The sequence below is a fragment of the Symphalangus syndactylus genome, chromosome 6, assembly GCF_028878055.3.
Source record: "Symphalangus syndactylus isolate Jambi chromosome 6, NHGRI_mSymSyn1-v2.1_pri, whole genome shotgun sequence".
Taxonomy (NCBI): Eukaryota; Metazoa; Chordata; class Mammalia; order Primates; family Hylobatidae; genus Symphalangus; species Symphalangus syndactylus.
Window position 1 is genome coordinate 54,390,070 of NC_072428.2, and position 23,503 is coordinate 54,413,572.

Here is a 23,503-nt window from a genome sequence, read left to right on the forward strand (position 1 = left end):
GGATTGCAGGTGCCTGCCACCACGCCCAGCTAATTTTTGTATTTTTAGTAGAGACAGGGTTTCACCATCTTGGCCAGGGTTGGTCTTGAACTCCTGACCTCATGATCCACCCGCCTCGGCCTCCCAAAGTGCTGGGATTACAGGCATGAACCACCGCGCCCTGCCTCTTTATTTATTTTTGTTTGTTTGTTTTCTTACATGTCATCTTGAATGTTACTTCTTCAGGGAACCTCATTAAGTTAGATCTTTATGTTACACATTTAGAAGAAGTAAAAGGTATTTAACTGCCTTTCATAACATGCACTTCTTGCTCTTGTAATTACTTGACTATTATTGGTCTTTTCTATTAGACTCTAAGCTTTGTAAGGCAAGGACTGTTCTGTCTTCATTAGTGGCCTAACCCTAAGATCTTGCCAAGTACCTGACACACAGTAGGCACTGAATACAGACTTTTTGATTTGGATTGAATTCTAACAGGCATGGCGGACATGATTCCTAGAACAGCAAGATGAATGATGTGCTGCTTTTTGCCTCTTTGCTGGCTCTTTGCTCCAAACAGCTCAGAGCATAAAGAGCTGTTTGTTTTTAGCAACTCAATTCTCAGCATTGATTGAGGTTTTCAGACTGTCGTATTGTTAGGCAATCTCACTACCCAGCCTTTCAGAGATGAAATTCTTTTCTTCTGATTTTCATTTCATCTTAATCCATTTTTCCTCGGGGGAGGGTGGGTAGGGATGATTGCCATGACCTTGAGATGGAATTGGGCTAGACAGCAGGATGCCAGCTTTTGTACTCTTAAATGGTTTGCACTGCTGCAGCTACCACTCACCCAGAAGGAGAGGCGAGGAAGAGGCCTCTCATGTGAGTCCCTTAATTTGCCTGCATCCTTTGCTGAGCAGCTGCCTGAGGAGATGGAAATCTCACTCATCTGGGAGCAGCTTCCACGCCTGAAGTTGAACCAGCCCCTGTGCTCTGCTGAGAGTAAAAGCATCACTCAGCATCACTCACTATGAGGCTGCTCTTCTCTTTTTAAAAAATCTACTTACATTTTAAAAAATTGAGATGTAACTTGTGTAAAGTGAAGCTCCCCAGCACCCCAGCAGACTTCCTTTTGTCCCTTTCTTGGCAATACTCCCCCTAAATAGCATTATTTTGTCATGTTAGATTGACTCGTGAAATTCAAGTCTTTCATTTATTTCCTTCCATTTTACTGTCTGATCATCAAAGCAATGTTTATTGCAGAAAATTTGGAAGGTACAAAATAGTGTAGATAAAAAAAAAAAAAAAACCACATGTACTCTTACATACTTAAAGGGCTGTTCTACATCTTGATAAATCACTACCTCCTGTGAGGCTTTCCCCGAGCCCCCCTTTCCTCCCCTTCTTGTCCCTATAGTATTTGGCACATACCTATTATTGCCTTTGTCTTACTGTAGTACAATGTTTATATACTTACTTATTTCTTTAAAACACTCACAGTGAGCTCCTTGAAAGCATAGACCTTTTTTTTTTTGAGACTGAGCCTTGCTCTGTCGCCCAGGCTGGAGTGAGGTAGCATGATCTTGGCTCATTGCAACCTCCACCTCCCAGGTTCAAGTGATTCTTCTGCCTCAGCCTCCCGAGTAGCTGGGACTACAGGCACTCACCACGATGCCAAGCTAATTTTTTGTATTTTTAGTAGAGACAGGTTTTCACCATATTAGCCAGGCTGGTCTTGAACTCCTGACCTTAGGTGATCCAGCTGCCTCAGCCTCCCAAAGTGCTGGGATTACAGGCATGAGCCACTGCGCCCGGCCGACTTCTTTCTTTTTTCTTTTTTTTCTAAGTAGAGACAGGGTCTCAGTAGGTTGCCCAGGCTAGTCTCGAACTGCTGGGCTTAAGCAGTTCTCCTGTCCTGGCCTCCCAAAGTGCTCACATTACAGGTGGGAGCCACCATGCCTGGCCGCATAGACTTTTTTTTTTTTTTGAGACAGAGTCTTGCTCTGTTGCCCAGGCTGGAGTATAGTGGCGTGATCTCGGCTCACTGCAACCTCCACCTCCCAGGTTCAAGTGATTCTCCTGCCTCAGCCTCCTGCGTAGCTGGGACTATAGGCGGCTGCCACCACACCCGGCTGATTTTTGTATTTTTAGTAGAGACAGAGTTTTGCCATGTTGGTCAGGCTGGTCTTGAACTCCTGACCTCAGGTGATCCACCTGCCTCAACCTCCCAAAGGGCTGGGATTACAGGTGCAAGCCACCACATGCATAGACTTCTTATTGCCCATCAGGGTGCCTGGAACAGAGCAGGCTGTTAGTAAATATTTGTTGAGTGAATGAGTAAACAAATCAATGAAATCTTGCTGAAGTAAGTGTTAAAGAATAAAACCCATTATTAGTGGCAGGAATGGACAATTCCCACTTTAGTCAGTCCTATCTGCAGAATGCCAAAAAAGAAAAATAGTATTTTAGGGTGTTTTTATTTTTCTGAAACACAATTATTTCACTTGAACATCCATAAGAAGTCTATGATTGTATCCCCATTTTTTTATGTTGGAAAGTTATTACTGTATTTGAATCAGAAGAAGAGGAGATCAGAGATAATGCTGAAAAGCAGGAGGGATGTTATTTAGAAAGACTACCTGAAAGAATTTGCAATATCTTGCATTTACTGACCTTATGCCAGGTAATTACTTATGTAATCTCATTTAATCATTACAACAACTCTATGAATTAGGTATTATTATTTTCAATTTATAGCAGAAGAAATGGAGACTCAGAAACCTGAATTTCCAAATTCAAATAGGTAATAATTGGCAGAGCCAATATTTAACTCCAGGACTGACTGTCATGTCTCTAGTTCATTTTCCATTACTTCTAAACTCCTGATGTTGTGATCCACCCGCCTCGGCCTCCCAAAGTGCTGAGATCACAGGCGTGAGCCACTGCGCCTGGCCTATTACACTAAATTTCTTTTGTAGAGGTCCACCTATAGAGGGCCATGCCCCTTGCTATTAAGTGATGATTTTGTGACACATGAAAATTTAGGAATCTTATTTCATTTATCTTCAGTTTGATGAACTTTTTGATAAGATGAACACAACACTACTACCATATTTCTGTGTAGCCATTAGTCCGGCCTTATCTCATTAATACACCAGTCTTCACAATTCTCTGTTGATATAGGCCTAGATGGCTATCTTGTTTATACATGAAGAAACTGAGGCCCAGAGGGGGAATGACTTACCTAAGTAAATATTGCTAATAAGTAGCAGAACCAACACTTGACTCCATGTTCTGTGTTATTTTCACTGCAACATGTAGACTTGCTGAAGCCAGTTTTAGTAAGCATAAACTCTATAATCTGGGAGAAGTTGCCCCTCAGGGGAAAATTAACAACGTCTGGAGGTAGTTTTGACTGTCACCACTTGGGGTATACTACAGATATCCAGTGGGTAGAGGGATGTTTATGGATGTGTAGGTCAGCCCCTATAACAAAGAATTATCTGGTCTAAAATGTCAGTAGCACTGAGGTTGAGAAATCCTGTTCTAGAACAATTAATTTTCATGCCTTATTTCTCCAGAACAGATTAAATACCCAAGGTTAGCCTCCAAAGCATACCTAGTGGGGAGCTTGATTTTTTTCTTTTTTTTTTCTTTTTTTTTTTGAGACAAGGTCTTCCTCTGTTGCCCATGCTGGAGTGCAGTGGCGCAATCTTGGCTCACTGCATCCTTGACCTCCTGTGTTCAAACAATCTGTTCACCTCAGCCTCCTGAGTAGCTGGGACTACAGGTGTGTGCCACCACACCTAGCTAATTTTTGTATATTTGTAGAGACAGGGTCTTACTGTGTTGCCCAGGCTGGTCTTGAATTCCTGAACTCAAGCCATCCGGCTGCCCTGGCCTCCCAAATTGCTGGGATTACAGGTGTGCACCACCACACCTGGTCACTTGATTCTTTTAGAATGGGCTATTCTTCATTAGCAACAAATTATTTATTATTAATCACCAGGTTTTATTCAGAATATTGTATTTTTTTTTTGGAGTATTGTATTAAGTGTGATTAGAGATGCAGAACTGCATTAAACATGGTGTATTTGCTTAGGGAGTTTTGAAGGAGGTAAGAGGGATCTAGTTATTTTGCTTCTGGTTGCAGGTAAGCATCCCCTACATTCTGGGAACTATCGCATGCCGTAGTGGCTATACTCATGGACTACTATGATTGAAGTGGCTGCTGGCTTCAGTGAACACTCACTGTAGCTGACTCTTCCTTCCCACAGTTATGCAATGCCAACCAAAACCATAGAAGTGTTGCAGTTGCAGGACCAAGGCAGCAAAATGTTCCTGGACTCAGTGCTTACCACCCATGAGCGAGTGGTTCAGGTAGGCACTCCAGGAGAATAAAAAATGTATTTGCTTTTCCTGGTTCTTTTCTCTGTCCACTTTTTCACTTCCTGTTATGCTCTTTTCTTTTCTTTCTTGAATAATGGTGTTCTCCAGGGTTCAGTTCTTGATGCCTCCATCCCTCCTTTTATAATACCTTCCCCCTATGCAGTCTCATTCATTCCTTAGGCCTCAGTGATCATCGTTTAATACTGATAACCCCCCAGATGTATATATCTCTAGTCCTGATCTGTTGGCTGAGGCTTGAAACTTGATACCCAGTTGTCTACTGGCCTTCTCGACTTGGATGTTCCACAGGAGTCCTCCCTGCACTCCGTCTATGCAAAATTAGTTGTAGAGGGACTGATTTTCCTCTTTTTCTGTAATCTTCCCCACCTTTGAGCCTAATGTGTCACCCTTCTTTGTCCTCTGATAGCCATTCATTCACCAAATTCTATAGCTTCTACCTCCTAAAAATCTTTCAGATTCATCCACTTCACTTTACCCCCATACCAAGTGATCATGTCATTTTCCTGCTTGAAACCCCTCAGTGGCTGCCTTCCTTTGATCTCTAGCAGTTGTCCTCTTTTCTTCCTGCAGATAATGATGGGTGCCAACCACACCACCACGAGGTACCCAGAGGTATAAAAAATTCACAGCTTCACAGCTTTAACATCATCCCCCTTTGAATAACAGCAGTAATTGATATATAATGGACATATCATACAATTTACCAATTTGAAGTATACAATAAAAAGTTTTTAATATAATCAAAGAGTTATGCAACCAACCACACAATCAATTTTAGAACATTTTCATCACCCTAAAAGAAACCGTGTACCCATTAGCAGTCACTCCTCTTTCTTGGTTGCCCTAACCCCTTGCAACCACTAATCTACTTTCTATCTCTATGGATTTATCTCTTCATTTAAATGGAATTGTACATTAAATGGCCTCTTGTGTCAGGCTTCTTTCACTTAGTGTAATGTTTTCAAGGTTCATCTCTGTCGTATTGGTACTTCATTCCTTTTTATTGCCAAATAATATTCTATGGTATAGGCATCACCCTTTTTTGATCCACTGAAGGAACATATCAGCAAGGTAATAAAATGAATATTAAATTTAAGTCTATATATGCTAATTTAAAAAATAACTAAGTGCAATCTTTGGCTTTTTAAATATTATCAGGATTAAATTATTTATAATATATCCTGTGACAGATCTGACATGCCAGAAGTCCATAGAATAGTTTGAATGCTTTAGGTTGGTACTCAGGTGCCTTCATGATTCTCCTCCTGCTTTTCCTCTTCACAGCCCATTTACTCCAGCCACACATGGAGCTAGTTTTTTTTGGAGACAGCGTTTCACCCTTGTTGCCCAGGCTGGAAGGCAATGGTACAATCTCGGCTCACTGCAACCTCCACCTCCTGTGTTCAAGCGGGTCTCCTGCCTCAGCCTCCTGAGTAGCTGGGATTACAGGCATGCGCTACCATGCCCAGCTAATTTTGTATTTTTAGTAGAGACGGGGTTTCTCCATGTTGGTTAGGCTGGTCTCAACCTACTGACCTCAGGTGATCCGCCCACCTTGGCCTCCCAAAGTGCTGGGATTACAGGCATGAACCACTGTGCCCGGCCAATAGAGCTAGTTTTAATTTCCTAACACTGTTATGCCCCCACATTTTACTGAATGCTGTTTCCTCTGCCTTCAAAATCCTCCACATTACTGTTGAATTCTCCTAGTTTACTCTTGTTTTTCTTCAAGATTTCACCCAGACACTACCTCTCCTGGAAGCTTTTTTTGACCTTCCTTGGTTGAGTTGGGTAGGAATTTCTCTTGTGGTTCCTTGCAGCCCCCTGCCTGCCCTTTTACCATACATCTGATTCACCTCGGTGTTTTTAGCACAGCGTTTGACACCAGTAAGGTCCTGGTATGCCTGGATATGGGCAAAGCTGAGTTGAATCAGAAAGTCAGTGTGCCCGGGCATGGTGGTTCACACCTGTAATCCCAGCACTTTGGGAGAACAAGGCGGGCAGATCACTTGAGGTGAGGAGTTTGAGACCAGCCTGACCAACATGGTGAAACCCTGGCTCTACTAAAAATACAAAAATTAGCCGGGCATGGTGGCTCACGCCTGTAATCCCAGCATTTTGGGAGGCCGAGGCGGGCGGATCACCTGAGGTTGGGAGTTTGAGACCAGCCTCACCAACATGAAGAAACCCCATCTCTACTAAAAATACAAAATTAGCCGGGCGCGGTGGCTCACGCTTGTAATCCCAGCACTTTGGGAGGCCGAGGCGGGCGGATCACGAGGTCAGGAGATCAAGACCACAGTGAAACCCCGTCTCTACTAAAAAATACAAAAAATTAGCCAGGCGTGGTGGCGGACGCCTGTAGTCCCAGCTACTCGGAGAGGCTGAGGCAGGAGAATGGCGAGAACCCGGGAGGCGGAGCTTGCAGTGAGCCGAGATTGCGCCACTGCACTCCAGCCTGGGCGACAGAGCGAGACTCCGTCTCAAAAAAAAAAAAAAAAAAAAAAATACAAAATTAGCCAGGCGTGGTGGCGCATGCCTGTAATCCCAGCTACTCAGGAGGCTGAGGCAGGAGAATCGCTTGAACCCGGGAGGTAGAGATTGCAGTGAGCCAAGATTGCGCCATTGCACTCCAGCCTGGGCAACAAGAGCGAAACTCCATCTCAAAAACAAAACAAAACAAAAACAAAAATTAGCCAGGCATGGTGGCAGGCACCTGTTATCTCAGCTGCTTGGAAGGCTGAGGCAGGAGAATTGCTTGAACCTGGGAGGCAGAGGTTGCAGTGAGCCGAGATAGCGCCACTTCACTCCAGCCTGGGGGCAACAGAGCAAGACTCTGTCTCAAAAATAAATAAATAAATAAGAAAGTCAGCCTGAGTTGGGTGCCATGGTTCATGCCTGTAAACCTAGCACTTTTGGAGGCCAAAGTGGGAGGATTGCTTGAGGCCAGGAATTTGACCAGTCTGGGCAACACAGCAAGACCCTGTTTCTACCAAAAAATAAAAATAAAAAATGAGCCGGGACTGGTGGCACATGCCTGTAGTCCCAACTACTCTGGAGGTTGAGGTGGGAGGACCACTTGAACCCAGGAGTTCAAGGTTGCAGTGAGCTATGATTGTTTTACTGCACTCTAGCCTGGGCAACAGAAAGAGACCCTGGACTTTAAAACCTCTTGGTCGAGTAATGACATCTAATGCCCACAGGAGCAGATATTGGCAGTGACCATCTCAGCACCTTGGCAGATGGCAGGAGAAATCCTGTAGAGGCCAGCTCAGAAACCAGTTTTGGTGTTAATCTTCCACCCTTGGGCTCTCCAGACTCTACTGGAGCTGGCATTTGAACCCATACTATGTCTGCCCAGTTACCTCGTTTTCAGCTCCTCCTACCTCTTAGAGCACCTTCTTTCATTTTGCAGATCAGCGGTTTGAGTGCTACATTTGCAGAAATTTTCTTGGAAATAATCCAAAGCAGTCTTCCTGAAGGAGTCAGACTGTCAGTGAAGGAGGTAGGTGCTGGTTTGAGAAGAGGCCCCTGCTGGCCTGCATATGCTCAAAATAAGGATAAGAACATGTGGACTTCCTGGCTTTAGAAAGAACAGAGAAATGTGGATAATGTGACCTAAATATTAATCAGAAAAGTTGTACACTCTGATGACACTGTGATCATTAGTCCAGCTTCTGAGGCATCAGGGATGATGCTTTGTGGCCTGTGAGTGCTGACTTTCAGCACAGCATCCTGATGTTGGTGGTGAGCCTATGAGGCCCCAGAATTCTCTCCTTTCAGGCAGTTGTGTGGAAGAAAGAACATGGGTTAAGATAGTATATGGTGTAATACATCAGAACACAAATAGGAAAATACATGTTAGAGAAAAGATTCCTGGATCTTCAAGGCTTGACTGTAGCTTGACTGAATATATTTCATAAAGAATGCTAGTCAATAGAATGTTTTGTCAGGCATGGAAAACTTGGAGAACATTAGGAGTCTTAGCCTAAATACTGAGTATTTGGGTCCAATTGCCAAGATGATCCTTCTAATGACACAGATGTATGAGGTCATCTTAGATTGGTACCATTTGCTCCATCCAGCTCTGCTTGTTCTGAGTCCATGCTTGTCAAGCTTCTTCTGGTTGGTATTTGGGCTTCATACAGATCTGGAGACAGGGACAGCATGTGCTGGTCATGCTGCCTTAAAACAGTCCAATCTCTGTTTGTTTTATTTCCTATGTAAATAATTTTGGTATTCTCTCTCAAATGCTTCTATTGTGATAGTTATAGCATTTTGACATTAAATCTTCATATATCTGTCTTTTCTAACCAGACTATAAGTTCACTGAAAGCAAGGAGGAAGTCTGATTCAAGTTTGAATCCCCAGTATCTAATATAAGTCTGCTACATAGCAGATAATAAAAGTTACTTGAATCTGAATGATTCTCTACAGAGCTGGTTCAAGGGCCCTTTTTGTATGCTGTGCATATCTGGGTAACTAAAAGCTCTGCAGTAATTTCCACTTATTTTATTTTTCTTCTCCTTAGCACACTGAAGAAGACTTCAAGGGACGATTCAAAGCTCGACCAGAACTGGAAGAACTGTTGGCCAAGTTGAACTAGCTACTGTAGACCCTTTCATGCCAGCAATGGTCATATTGAGTGCCAAGGAGAAGAGCTTACTGGGTAGTCAGAGTTCATCAGGAGACCTGACCCTTAGATTTCATAAGTACCCATTCCCATAGCCAGTAATGTCCTCACTCCTCTGTTGCATGGCTGTACTTGCCATTTGTTACCACTTACCTATGAGGTAATGCTTGTTATCTTCCATCTAATAAAAATCTGCTGCTGATGTGTATATGTATGTGTGTGTTAGAGACAGAAATTGGCCCATCCTGTGGAGTATCTTTAAGAGATTCTATATTCTGGCCAGGCACGGTGGTGCATCCCTGTAATCCCAGCACTTTGCGAGGCCGAGGCAGGAGGACTGCTTGAGGCCAGGAGCTTGAGACCAGCCTGGCAGTATTCTGTCTTTATCAAAAACATTCTTTTTTTTTTTTTTTTTTTTTTTCTGAAGCGGAGTCTCCCTCTGTCGCCCAGGCTGGAGTGTAGTGGCGTGATCTCGGCTCACTGCAAGCTCTGCCTCCCGGGTTCACGCCATTCTCCTGCCTCAGCCTCCCAAGTAGCTGGGACTACAGGTGCCCGCCACCACGCCCGGCTAATTTTTTGTATTTTTAGTAGAGACGGGGTTTCACCATGTTAGCCAAGATGGTCTCGATCTCCTGACCTCGTGATCCGCCAGCCTTGGCCTCCCAAAGTGCTGGGATTACAGGCGTGAGCCACTGCGCCCAGCCAAACTTTTTATCTTAATTAGCTGGACGTGGTGGTATGCACTTGTAGTCCCACTATTCAGGAGGCTGAGGCAGGAGGATTGCTTGAGCCCAGGAGTTCAAGACTGCAGGAGCTATGATTGTGCCATTGCACTCCAGCCTGGCTGACAGAGTAAGACCCTTTCTCTAAAAAAAAAAAAAAAGAAAAAAAGAAAAAAAAAAGATTCTATTTTCTCTTTGCCTGATGCTTTAGCACAGAAGCATGTTCCCCTTCCATATTTCTCCAACTAGAGAATTCATCCTTTAAAGCAATCTGGCATGGTGTCCTGTAGTGAAGCAGAGAATCATAACATAAGTAAACTCTCTATGGGTGGAAGTTGGAGAGAGGGACATTTTGGCTTTGTACATGAAAAGACTCTCCAGATAGAAACAGATTCTGCCCATAAGTGAAATAAAATGCTTTGTGGGGGTAATGAGTGACTTATGGTATTCAGGCAGATGTTACATAACTGCTAATTAAGTTTCCCTAGATGGAGTTTAAGCAAAGAATTCAAAGTTGATCTTGGTCAGGTGTCAGCAAACTACTGCCTATAAACCAAATCCTACCCACTGCCTGTTTGTGTTTTTTTAAATAATATATTGAGGTGAAATTCATATATACAAAATTAAACTTTTTTTTTTTTGAAACGGAGTCTCGCTGTGTCACCCAGGCTGGAGTGCAGTGGTGCGATCTTGGCTCACTGCAACCTCTGCCTCCTGGGTTCAAGCAATTCTCCTGCCTCAGCCTCCCGAGTAGCTGGGACTACAGGCGCCCGCCACCACACCCAGCTTTTTTTTTTTTTTTTTTTTGAGATGAAGTTTCGCTCTTATTGCCCAGGCTGGAGTGCAATGGTGCGATCTCAGCTCACTGCAACCTCTGCCTCCTGTGTTCAAGCAATTCTTCTGCCTCAGCCTCCCGAGTAGCTGGGATTACAGGTGCCTGCCACCACGCCCGGCTAATTTTTGTATTTGGGTTTCACCATGTTGGCCAGGGTGGCCTTGATCTCCTGATCTTAGGCGATCTGCCCGCTTCGGCCTCCCAAAATGCTGGGATTACAGGTGTGAGCCACCGTGCCTGGCCTTGAACATTTTTAAATGAGTAATTCAGTAGCATTTATTTAGTATATTCATAATGTTGTGCAGTCACCAGCTCTATCTAGTTCCAAAACCCCTCCCTGCCATTGGATCAGAGCCATGCTTATTCACTTACATACTGTCTCTGGTTGCTTTAATGCTACAATGGCAGAGTTGGGTAGCTGTATGTGTATTGCCTCTATATCATATAGGCAATGGGCAGTGTCACATGTTTTCCATTTGGAAACCTGGAAAAAATAGCAGTCTTTTCCAGTTGCTCAGCTGTTATCAATATGTAGAAGCAGGAATCAGGATTTCATAAACTGACAAGATACTGGAGCATAAAGACTTTAGGATCCAGCCAACCTAATTGTCTCTTTTAGATAGTACAGGTTAGGGGCCCATAGAGGGCAATCCTTTGCCCAAGGTCATGGGATATGTCACTGGAAAAGGGCAGCAGGATTTAAATCTCTTGATTCCTAGTCCATCTTTTTCTATCACATCACTCAGGGATGAGTCAGGCTTCTTACACAGGAGGCAGCTGGATTCTGTCACCTTGGAGCTCTTGTGTCACTGACCTAGCTGGTGATTTATCTTCTCACCAGAGTCAGAGAGCTTTTGTTGCTCATGATTAGTTTGCCCTGAAACAAATGGAAATTACTCTTAATGCCTTATCCTGGTAAGAGGGACTGGAGATATTCTGATTGCCAGAACCTCAGGGTTACAAAACAACTATGAGCTTTGACTCTTCTGGAGGGAGGTCCAGAAGGAAATGGATGTTCTTAGGATCACATGGCAGTGAAACCAAAGGGAACACAAGTCTTCTGGCTCCAGGTTGAAAATACCTTCCCTTCCCTCCCTGAGATAACCTGCTAAAGGAAAAGAGACAAACAAACCTGGGTTGTGCCTGGCTTCCACATTTATTCATTTTGAAGCTGAGTTATTCTAGCCTCATAGAACCTCAGATTTCTGATCTGAAGAGTGAGGATAATCCCTTTTTAGGGATTTGAGATGGAGATAATATATACATAATGAGCTAGTAATGCTCAGTAAATGTTGTATTTCCTTCCCTTCTAAAACTTCTTGGCATACTTTTTTAAAAGATTGTTTTCATTGAGGTATAATTTATATATAGTGACACACAGATCTTGAGTGTATATTTGATCAGTTCTGAAAATACATCTACCTACCCATGAAACCCATACTTGTATCAAGATAAAGAACATGTACATCACCCCAAAAAGTTCCCTCATAATCTTTTTCTTCCCCCCGCCCCGAGACAGAGTCTTGCTCTGTCGCCCAGGCTGGAGTGCAGTGGCACAATCTTGGTTCACTGCAACCTCTGCCTCCCAGGTTCAAGCAATTCTCCTGCCTCAGCCTCCCAAGTAGCTAGGATTACAGGCATATGCCACCATGCCCGGCTAATTTTTGTATTTTTAGTAAATACTAATTTTTGTATTTTTAGTTTCACCATGTTGGCCAGGCTGGTCTCGAACGGGCTGGCCTCGAACTCCTGAACTTGAGATCTGCCTGCCTCGGCCTCAGCCTCCTAAAGTGTTGGGATTACAGGCGTGAGCCACCACACCCAGCCATCTTTCATGTTTTCCCCAAGAAGTAACCACTAACCTCGTTTCTACTGCCATAGATTAGTTTTACCTATCTAGTACTACATATAAATGAAATATACAGTATGTATTCTTTTGTGCCTGACTTCATCCATTTAGCATAACGTTTTATCCCTTGTGTTCCACGTATCAGTAGTTCATTCCTTCAGCATACTTTTAGTTTTGAATATCCTAGTTGGGGTTAAATTATGCCTAGTAGTGCCATGAAATCACAAGGGATAGGTAGGAGAGAAGAAGGAATGTCAGTGGATTGGGAATCAGAATAGATGGGTTCTAATCCTGGATCTATCAATACATAACCTTGGGGATAAACTATTTTGGTCTTCATTTTACAAATGTGTTAACTGGCCAGGGAGAGAAAGAGACTGTCTAAGGTCACCTAGTTAGCCAGTGGCAGAGCCAAGGATGGTTTAAGATCACACGATTCCTGGTTGAGTGCATATTACTGAGATTTTTAAAAAATGATTTTTATGTAGATCACTTTTTTTTTTTTTTTTGAGACGGAGATTTGCTCTTGTCACCCAGGCTGGAGTGCAATGGTGCAATCTCGGCTCACTGCAACCTCCGCCTCCCAGGTTCAATCGATTCTCCTGCCTCGGCCTCCTGAGTAGTTGGGATTACAGGCACCCGCCACCACACCCAGCTAATTTTTGTATTTTTAGTAGAGACAGGGTTTCACCATGTTGGCCAGGCTGGTAACTGCTGACCTCAGGTGATCCACTCGCCTTGGCCTCCCAAAGTGCTAGGATTACAGGTGTGAGCCACCATGCCTGGCCAGATCACTAACTTTCAAGGATAGGATGCCTGGGTAAAATGGGCAGTTTTCCTAGTTGAGGCCAGCAGATTCCTCAGCTTCATTTTCGTTCCTTTCCTCTGGCTGAGGATGACTTGTTCCTCCACCATGGAATCCTGGGAATGGCCAGCTGTAGATTCTGAAAAGGTATGTCTTAGACACAGAGAAACAAATCTAGGTATTTTGGCCACTCAGATACTAGCAATGCTGAGGCTCCTGGGTCCCCTGTTTCTAGTGTACTTAAGGAAAGCTTTCTGAGCCTGTATTGGGTGTGCCTAGAACTAATCCCGATGGACAGACACTGGAGACAGAGGTGGCCAATGTGTCTTGTGCTTGTTTAATCTGTACTTTGATCTCTTTGTGAATTTTTGTTTTCACGTGTCTGATCTTCTTGCAGAATCTGAAATGATTCATTTGACTATAATAATCCCCGTGGAATAACTTTCATTCTCAGACATTTCAGCTCATTTTAGGAAATCAGCTCACCATTTAGACAGAGTGCCCAGGATCTGAAGAATGAAAACTCTTCAAAAGACAGCTGCTGGCAGGGAGGAATCCCTGCTACTTCCTCTGCTTGCTTTAAGTCCTTGCTGAGCGAGGAGGGAGCCCCAGCATTTTCTACAGGAAAATAAAAGGATTCAATCTGGACTTGCTTCAGTTCTCTTTGGGTTTCTGAAGTCAGCAGCTCAAGGACTTAGTCTGGCAACTTTATGGAGAGAGGGTGAGAGGAGTATCTTCTTACTCATCTCGTAAAACACACTGCATTGCACCTTTGTACCGAGCACAAGGCCAAGTCCCCAGCCAAGGACCTTGAAAGGAAGGGCTAAACTATGAGTCTGCCCTAGGCCTAGCCAAGACAGGCATCAAGCCAAGAGGTCGGTCTCCACTCATCCCTGGCACCAAGCCTCTAAGCAGAGGCAACCCAAAGCTGCCCGAGTTAGATCCTATAGGGACAGGTATGAAGCACCTTAAAGTTCAGCTCCTAGACTGTGGGCTGCAGAGCTAAGACTAAAGAAAAACATACCAAGCTATATCACTGTGGGCAACTTGCACTAATTAATTGCAAAAAGTTAATTTCCTTTTTGCAAAGTGCTGACAAAAGCAAAGTAATATTTACACAGTCAATGTGGTTACTCACTACTGTGTGTTAAGCACTGTACTGAGCACCAGATGCTTGTGAGGGTAGAGTAGAAAACAGCCTAGGCTTTAGAGCAAGACACACTTGGAGTCTGGTCCCCAGTCTGGGCTTTATTTCCTCATCTAAAGGACAGTGAATGCCATGTTCAGAGGATTAGAAATTAGATTAGATGGTGGCCAGGCGCGGTGGCTCACACTTGTAATCCCAGCACTTTGGGAGGCCGAGGCGGGCGGATCACGAGGTCAGGAGATCGAGACCACTGTGAAACCCCGTCTCTACTAAAAAATACAAAAAATTAGCCGGGCATGGTGGCGGGCGCCTGTAGTCCCAGCTACTCAGAGAGGCTGAGGCAGTAGAATGGCGTGAACCCGGGAGGCGGAGCTTGCAGTGAGCCGAGATTGCGCCACTGCACTCCAGCCTGGGCAACAGAGTGAGACTCTGTCTCAAAAAAAAAAAAAAAAAAAAGAAATTAGATAATGTAACTCAGGACAGTCACTAGCACACATTAATAGTGATGACAGTAATAGCTAACGTTCACTGAACACTTACTATGTGCCAGATGCTGTTCCTAAGCTAAACCAATGTTTAACTCAACCTTTCAACAATCCTATGAGGAAGGCCTATATTAGTTTTGAGGCTTGTGAAAAAGGTACTATATATGCATTTTTACACAGGTAAAAACAGATCCTGAGATGTTAAGTAACTTGTCCAAAGTCACAAAGCTAGTCAGTGGCGTAACTAGGATGTGAGGGCAGCACATCATTGGGATTGAGAGCAGGCTCTGGAACCAGATTGTCTGAGTTAAATGCCCAATAAATTTTAACACTTTTTATTATTAGTTACATATGTTTCATTCCCTCATTTATTTGGCTTATGACATAGGAATTATCCCCATTTATCTGAGGGAACAGGCTTGGATGGCAAGAGTCCTCTTTGCCTGATCAAGTACATTCTGTGACCCACCCTGTGCTAACTCCCTATTAGAACCAGTGTCCTTCAAAACATGCTTGCTCCACTTAGCTGGTCTGGAAGCCATCCTTCCTGCCAAAGAGGCCTTTTATGCTTCTCTCTGCTGCTATCACCCCCTCCTCCATAGCCTACTATTTTTACTTACACAAAATACACACATTCCTGCTATAAAAGATTTGAATACACAGCAAATGGAGCCCTTACTGATGGAAACTGACATTGGGACCATTTGTTTACTATTATAAACAATGCTGCAATGAACCTAATAGTATGTATGTCTTATAAAAATACATTTCTGGCCAGGTATAGGGGCTCATGCCTGTAATCCCAACACCTTGAGAGGCTGAGGTGGGAGGATCACTTGAGCCCAGGAGTTTGAGACTACCCTGGGCAACATAGTGAGACCTCATCTCTACCAAAAACAAAAACAAAATTTCTCTGATTATCCATGATATAGAGCATATTTACAGTTTCCTATGTTTTGTGGTTTGTTCACTTTTTTTTTTTTTTTTTTTTTTGAGATGGAGTCTTGCTCTGTCACCCAGGCTGGAGTGCAGTGGCAGGATCTCAGCTCACTGCAACCTCCACTGCCTCCTGGGTTCAAGCAATTCTGCCTCAGCCTCCCAAGTAGCTGGGATTACAGGCGCATGCCTATCTCATTTTTTTGTGTTTTTAGTAGAGACGAGATTTCGCCATGTTGGCCAGGCTGGTCTCAAACTCATCTTAAGTGATCCACCCAGTTCTGCCTCCCAAAGTGTTGGGATTACAGGCGTGAGCCACTGCGCCTGCCTTACTTGTTCACTTTGCTATCAAACTATGTGCTTCTTGGTGGCTTTCAGGTACTTTTAATTCTGGATGGTAATCTTTTCTGTTATAATTTACAAATAGGTAATGTCTACTTCATCTTTATTATTTATTTATTTATTGAGACAGTCTCACTCCATCACCCAGGCTAGAATGCAGTAGTGCGATCTTGGCTCACTGCCATCTCCACCTCCCGGGTTCAAGTGATTCTCCTGCCTCAGCCTCCCAAGTAGCTGGGATTACACTCAGCATGCACCACCATACCTGGCTAATTTTTTTGTATTTTTAGCAGAGATGGGGTTTTGCCATGTTGGCCAGCCTGGTCTTGAACTCCCGACCTCAAGTGAGCCACCATGCCTGGCCTCCTTCAGCTTTAAAAGTTCAACTCAACTAATCCCTTCTCTTCTTTGAGATTGTTGCTGAAAAGTCCAGTGAACACTGCTTGTTTCCTTTGATGAATCAGCACTGAGCACACACACATAGCAATTTGTCTTTATAATTTGCCTGGTTATCCCCTTCAGCCAGAAATAGGATTGTTCTTTAAACTCCTACCTTCTCCCCTCTTTTCTCTTTATTTCTTCCCCAAATACTGGCATGAAGGTTCAAAGTAAATTTTAAGGCCTACTATACCTCAGATTTGGGCTTCTAATAGATTCTGAAGAAATATTTGTTATTGTCTGGGTGTGGTGGCTCATGCCTGTAATCCCAGCACTTTGGGAGGCTGAGGAGGGTGGATCACTTGAGGTCAGGAGTTTGAGACCAGCCTGGCCAACATGGTGAAACCCTGTTCTCTACTAAAAATACAAAAATTAGCCGGGTGTGGTGGTGCTTGCCTGTAGTCCCAGCTACTTGGGAGGCTGAGGCAGGGGGATCACTTGAATCTGGGAGGCAGAGGTTGCAGTGAGCCGAGATTGCGCTACTGCGCGCCAGCCTGGGCGACAGAGTAAGACTCCATCTCAAAAAAAAAAAAAAAAGAATAGAATGGAAGAGTCGTTTTGTTGAAGAAAAATGAGAAGTGATATGCAACTGTTTTGAATGGGAAAACACAACCTACTTAAAGGGGGAGTTATTATTCAGCTCCAGCAAATTGTTAAGAGGGAATAAAAATCAATGTTGACAGCTTTTCCACTTTTCAAAAGCTGAAAATCTGTATTTTAGTGTTAAATATACTTTAAAAATGTTAGCCCAACTGTGTGTTTGTTGGGTTGGGAGCAAGTTAAAGCCAGACTCGGTATCTGTTAATTCAACAGAATCTGGCATTTAATAGGTACTCAATATTTGAATAATTAGCTGGGTGTGGTGATGCACACACCTGTGGTTCCAGCTACTTGAGAGGCTGAGGTGGGAGGATGGCCTGAGCCCACTGAGGATGCAGTGAGCCCTGATTGCACCACTGCACTCCAGCCTGGGCAACAGAGACCTTGTCTCAAAAAAACAAAAGAAAAACATATTTGAATAAAAAGTTTCCCCATTTACTTTTTTCCTTCCACTAAACTAATTGAAACATCCAGAACAAGTGATGAAACAGAAAGGCACTAATCAGGTAATCAATTTACCATTAGATTATGAATTTAATTTAAAATAAAATGTCCCTAAAATCATCTCACTACTTGGCACACTGACCCAAGATGTGGGGTGGGGGAGCATCCCTTAACACATTCTTTGTTTTCCTGGCAAATACTGGTGGAACAAGACAGCTGAGGATGTATGAGATCTGACCATGAACATATGACAGCTGTTTGTGCCAGTCATGTCCAAACCCATGGCTCTCAACTCCAGATCCAAAAACTATCCCCATGTTTTAGACCTCCCACAGCCAGCATTTAGGATTTCTTCCTCTATAATCTTGCTGGGTGCTGGTCTTGGCAGGGCCACCTACTGGGGATAGGTGGTTTGGGGTCTCAGTGGTGGGCACTGGCTTGTTCTTGCCTCCTCTGCAGCTCCTCTTGCCGCCTTGCCTGCTGTTCACTCATGCAATCCTTGAACGCCTGCACCTGTGGCTGGCATTGCCGCCAGTCCTGGTGCTGGGCCATGCACTCCTGCACTGCAAAGTGGGAGGCAGCACAGCCAGAGCGGGAGATAAGCTGGTCCAGTGGGTCCTCCTCCTCATCGTCCTTCTTCACCCGTTGGGTCCAGGTATGGCCTTGAGGGACTGAGGTTGACATCCTGGGGACGGGGAGTCTATAGAACATTAACAAGTTAGAGTAGGGATATAATATGTAAGGTTCCTAGATTATAAATAGCACTGACCAGACTGCACCATTTAGCCTGTTTATGTGTCTGTCTCCCGTGGGAGACTCTAAGCTTGAAGATAGATGCTTGTTTTTTTTTGTTTTTGTTTTTGTTTTTTTTGAGGGTGTCTTGCTTTGTTGCCCAGGCTCACTGTAGCCTCCATCTTTAGGGATCAAGCAATCCTTCCTCCTCAGTCCCTCCCCAGCCAGAGTAGCTGGGACTACAGGTGTGCACCACCACACTCAGCTAATTTTTTTGATTTTTTTAGTAGGGACAAGGTTTTTCCATGTTGCTTAGCATGGTTTCAAACTCCTGGGCTCAAGTGATCCTCCTGCCTCAGCCACCAAAAGTGCTGGGATTACAGGTGTGAGCCAACTGTGCCCGGCTGATGTTTGTCTTGATTTACCTTTGTGACCCCAGCAGTAGGCCTGGCTGAGAGCAGGCCTGCAAAGTGGTTTGAACTGAATGAGATAAACTATGTGAGAATGCTTGACATAACATTCAATAAGCTCAATGGATTTTGCTATTGGAATATGAATTAGGTGAAATATCATCTTTTTAGATAAGCTATCTCTGATCTACCTAAAAAGAACTAAACTTTCAGCTAGGTATGATGGCTCACACCTGTAATCCTAGCATTTTGGGAGGTTGAGGCAGGAAGATCCCTTGAGCCCAGGAATTTGAGACCAGCAGGGGTGATAGCAAGACCTCATCTCTACAAAAAAATTTAAAAATGGCTGGGTACGGTGGCTCACGCCTGTAATCCCAGCACTTTGGGAGACTGAGGCAGTCGGATCACCTGAGGTCAGGAGATCCAGACCAGCCTGACCAACATGGAGAAACCCTGTCTCTACTAAAAATACAAAATTAGCCAGGTGTGGTGGCGTATGCCTGTAATGCCAGCTACTCAGGAGGCTGAGGCAGGAGAATTGCTTGAACTCGGGAGGCGGAGGTTGCGGTGAGCCGAGATCACACCATTGCACTCCAGCCTGAGCAATAAGAGCGAAACTCCGTCTCGAAAAAAAAGAAAAAAGAAAAAAGAAAAAAAAATGTAAAAATTAGCTGGGTATGGTGGCACACACTTGTAGTCCCAGGTACTCAAGAGGCTGAAGAGGGAGAATCTTTTGAGCCCAGGAGTTCAAAGGCTGCAGTGAGCTATGATGGTGCCACTGTACTCCAGCTTAGGTGACATAGTGAGACCCTGTTTCAAATAAATAAATAATCTTTCTTCTTTTATCCTACTAGCCTTATTCTATGCTGAAGAACAAAGTTTAAAAAGTGAAAGAGGCTGGGTGCGGTGGCTCACACGTGTAATCCCAGCACTTTGGGAGCCCGAGGCGGATGGATCATAAGGTCAGAAGTTCAAGACCAGCCTGGCCAAGATGATGAAACCCCGTCTCTACTAAAAATACAAAAATTAGGCGGGCGTGATGGCAGGCGCCTGTAATCCCAGCTACTCGGGAGGCTCAGGCAGGAGAATCGCTTTAACCCAGGGGGCGGACATTGTAGTGAGCCAAAGATTGCGCCACTGCACTCCAGCCTGGGTGACAGAATGAGACTCCCTCTCCCAAACAAACAAAGAAAGTGAAAGAGTGCGCAAACATGGGTAGGTTTTGACACATGGGAAGGATGGAAAGAGTTCAGTGTGGCTGTAGCATACAGCATGCAGAAACCTGACCTCTGGGTCTATAAGGTGAGATGGCTTTGTAAACTATACAAAAATGTGAGGTACATTTATTTGCCCAAACTGTCTTGCCCGTCTGCATCAGAACACTCAGCAGAAAGCAGCATACAGAAGGAACTTAAGGTTTGAAGAGAAATGACTTCAGCCTTTGCAAAAATTTCACCATGATAGGCTGTAAAGGAACTAGGACTCATTGCCTTCACTGTGTCTCTCATTCACTCAACAAATGATTAAGTACCTATCATGTACCAGGCACTATGCTAGTGCTGAGGATTCAAGACTGTCTAAGTCAGTTAAGTTCCCGGCTTCAAGGAGTTTACAACCTAGACAAGGAAACAGGGCAGTTTACTACACAGTGCACAGATAGCAAAGATTGGGACCACAGTGGAGGGATACCTAATCCAGTCAAGGGCAGGAATAGGCAGGGAAGGCCTCCTAGAGGAAGTGATTTCCAAGCTGAAACTTGACAGATGGAACAGAAGTTAGCCAGAGATGGGAAAACTATTTTTGGTCAATGGAAGAGCAGGTGGTTGAGATAGAATCTGACACATGAGAGCAAAAAAAAAAAGTTCAGTGATGGGAGAATACAGTGTGAGAACAAGACAATATTAAATTGGTGATATAAGTAAGTGATCATCACAAGGTTTTGTAGGACATAGTAGGGAGTATAAGACTTTTTATTCTGAGGGCAACAGGGAAGTCACAAGAGGGAGTTAGGCACTTTACACAACTCATTTGCCTTGGAGGCGGTATAACTTAAGCAAGAGGGGGAAAATGGGCTTTGAAACAGACTTGGACCTAGCTTTGTCACTGCCTCATTTGGTGCCCTTGGACATGTCATTTGATAACCTCTCTGGAAACACAGAGATGAAGCCAGGTGCCATGGCTCAGGCCTGTAATCCCAACACTGGGAGGCTGAGGCGGGAGGATGGTTTGCGCCCAGCCTGGGCAACACTGTGAGCCGTGATCACGCCACTGCATTCCAGCCTGGGTTACAGCGGGAGACCCTGTCTCAAAAAAAAGAAAAAAAAAAGGTAAGGTTTGTAAGGAGGCTGGTATGTCTAAAGAGTTCAATAAATGATAGTTTTCTCTTCCTAAATACACGGTTAACTCTTTAAATAGGCCAGGAGCAAATAATTTAGAGAAAGAACAGTGGAATGGAAAGTGCCTTGATCCTAAACTAAGAGATCCGTGTTCAAATCCCAGCACTACGCCTTACTATGTAATCTTTTTCATTTTAGTTTTCCCATTAATAATATTTAATTCGCACAATTAGAATGAAGATTAATATAACGAATGAAAAGTGCTTGGGCTACAATAGGACTCAGTAAATGCTACTGTACTCTCGTCTCACCACCTTCTGGCTTCAGTCTCCTCTGGAGTAAAATGAGGACGACCCCTGCTCAGAGATCAGGGTAGGCTAGATGGTTGGCAGCTGGATCGTGGAGGCTGGCCTAAACAAGGAAGTCACGGAAAGGATCTTAAAGCAGAAAAATGCTGGCAGCCACGAGGCCTGAGGCGCCTCAGGCGCATCGAGGACTTTGAACTTTGAGGACGCATGCGCGCGCGCGCGCGCCCGCTGATCGCAGCCCCGTTGTGCCCGCAACGCCTCCTGAAGAACGCGGTACGCGATGCTCACCGAACAGGTGGGAGAAGAGGGCCGGAAAGCACGCTCCTACGCGGCGGCTTGGGCTTCGCAGGTGGTTGGGGATCCTCCGTCCAACCTTTCAGGAACCAGCCCCTCGTGGGGAGCGTGCACACGGAAGGGGCGGGGAATGTGAAAAAGGCACGTTTTCATTGGTGGCCTCTTGGTGTTGAGCCCACCTCTGTCCTGGCCGCTCGCTTCTCGGAGACCCACTTCCGGGAAGGGGCGGAAGAGGTGGGCTGGTGGAGGCGGGGTCGAGATGGCGGCGCCTTTGAGGATTCAGAGCGACTGGGCGCAAGCCCTCAGGTGAATCCAGGCCCAGAACAGAGTCAGAGGAGGCGGGTAGTGGATGTTGCTTTTGCGTCAAGGAGAGCCATGGCTGGTCCAGGATATCAATAGGGGTTACTTCGTCAATTGTTGAGGGATATGGAGGGAACAGGGTCCGGAAAAAGAAGTATCAAACCCGTATGGTCATTCTCTGAAAAGCTATCCCCAGGCCAAGGGAGCACATGAGCTGTGTGATCCCCGCGTCAAAACTAGCATCAATGAGTTGGAGAAAGACAGGGATATTGGGAGGCAGGAAGGCTTTTGGCCAAGCAGTCATTTAGCAAATATTGATTAGTCGTCAGTTATTTCCAGAAGTCCCTGTACTCACCACCACTTAATGTATGTGATGGAACCTTTGTATTCTCCTAGGCCCCTAATGCGATATTAGCCATACTGGACGATACTATTAACGAAACTAATACTGTGTCCAGGCCCCGTACTGGATGCTTGGTGGAGCTCAGATGTATACTGTAAATATAAGTGATGGTTCCTACTCTTCAAGAAGCTGACATCCAGCCCGGGCGCAGTGGCTCATGCCTGTAATCCCAGCGCTTTGGAAAACTGAGATTGGTGGATCAGTTGAGGTCAGAAGTTCGAGACCAGCCTGACCAACATGGTGAAACTCCGTCTCTACTAAAAATACGGAAATCAGTGGGGCGTGGTGGTGGGCACCTGTAATCCCAGCTACTCGGGAGGCTGAGGCAGGAGAATCGGTTGAACCCAGGAGGTGGAGGTTGCAGTGAGCCGAGATTGCACCACTGCACTCCAGCCTGGGTGACAGAGCGATACTCATCTCAAAAAAGAGGAAAAGCTGACGTCTTAATTAGGAATACACAGCAAACTATTCATTCATCTAACATTTATTGATCTTATACTGTTCCAGTTATTTCTCTAGGCATCAGGATGAATATAGCAGTGCTATATTTGGCAACTGCTACTACTAATAAGGGTTTTTCAAATTGAAACAATGGTGAAGATGAATGAAACATAGCCTTCTGCATTTAAGAAATTTACACCTTACTAAATTTATATCTTACTTAATTTAGGTGGGCTAAAATACAGACTAGTTGCTAGTACACAGAATGTGATAAGTAATAAAGAACAATAACATGAAGTGCCACTAGGTACCTATGAGAAAATACAGCACCAGAGTCAGAAGGCTTAATTTGCCCAAGATCATGCATCTCGTCAAATGATAGAGGGTTGCTGTCAACCTAGATCTTTCTGTCTTAAATGCATAGACCCTTTCCATTTTACCCTAAAAGTGCTAGGGTGAAGAGATCAGGATTTGGATGATTGGGCAGGTGCTAAAATAATAAAAGGAATCTTGTTTGGTTATTGTGAGGGTTAATGATTGTGTATGGAAAGTGCTTAGCACGGCTTGGTTTACAATAATCCTGATAAATACCTAATTAAATAACCTGATTTTTCAAAGTGATCTCACTGTTGATGTATGAGCATTAATTTAACC

General features: G+C 44.4%; 3 protein-coding genes across 16 annotated transcripts in view; 2 read left to right on the forward strand and 1 right to left on the reverse strand.

Moving 5' to 3' along the window:
• The window catches only part of MRPL48 (mitochondrial ribosomal protein L48), a 76,413-nt gene extending 67,183 nt beyond the window's left edge, over positions 1-9,230 (forward strand). For 3 of the 4 annotated variants that reach the window (XM_055282908.2, XM_063641390.1, XM_055282909.1), the window contains 3 exons: positions 4,257-4,359; positions 7,805-7,894; positions 8,921-9,230. In XM_055282908.2, the coding sequence (XP_055138883.1) occupies positions 4,257-4,359; positions 7,805-7,894; positions 8,921-8,995 (268 nt within the window). In that variant the 3' untranslated portion in view covers positions 8,996-9,230. The remainder of the gene's footprint in view (positions 1-4,256; positions 4,360-7,804; positions 7,895-8,920) is intronic. The other variant, XM_055282910.2, reaches the window with a different exon arrangement.
• An 8,461-nt stretch (positions 9,231-17,691) lies between these two features.
• Positions 17,692-23,503, reverse strand: part of COA4 (cytochrome c oxidase assembly factor 4 homolog) — a 38,538-nt gene continuing 32,726 nt past the window's right edge. The window contains exons 2-4 of one of the 4 annotated variants that reach the window (XR_010121354.1): positions 21,700-22,084; positions 21,415-21,514; positions 17,692-18,325 (exon numbers count right to left, since the gene is read on the reverse strand). Coding sequence is in view for 2 of the 4 variants with exons in the window: in XM_055282925.2 (XP_055138900.1) it covers positions 18,046-18,309 (264 nt within the window). In the remaining 2 variants the exon portion in view is untranslated. Of the gene's footprint in view, positions 21,068-21,414; positions 21,515-21,699; positions 22,085-23,503 lie in introns of those variants that run through there. The other 3 variants (XM_055282925.2, XR_010121353.1, XM_055282924.2) reach the window with 3 other exon arrangements.
• PAAF1 (proteasomal ATPase associated factor 1) overlaps positions 21,875-23,503 on the forward strand; it is a 79,019-nt gene continuing 77,390 nt past the window's right edge. Inside the window, exon 1 of one of the 8 annotated variants that reach the window (XM_055282887.2) lies at positions 21,875-22,011. In XM_055282887.2, coding sequence (XP_055138862.1) covers positions 21,965-22,011 — 47 coding nt within the window. In that variant the 5' untranslated portion in view covers positions 21,875-21,964. The remainder of the gene's footprint in view (positions 22,012-23,503) is intronic. The other 7 variants (XM_063641371.1, XM_063641374.1, XM_063641375.1 and 4 more) reach the window with 7 other exon arrangements.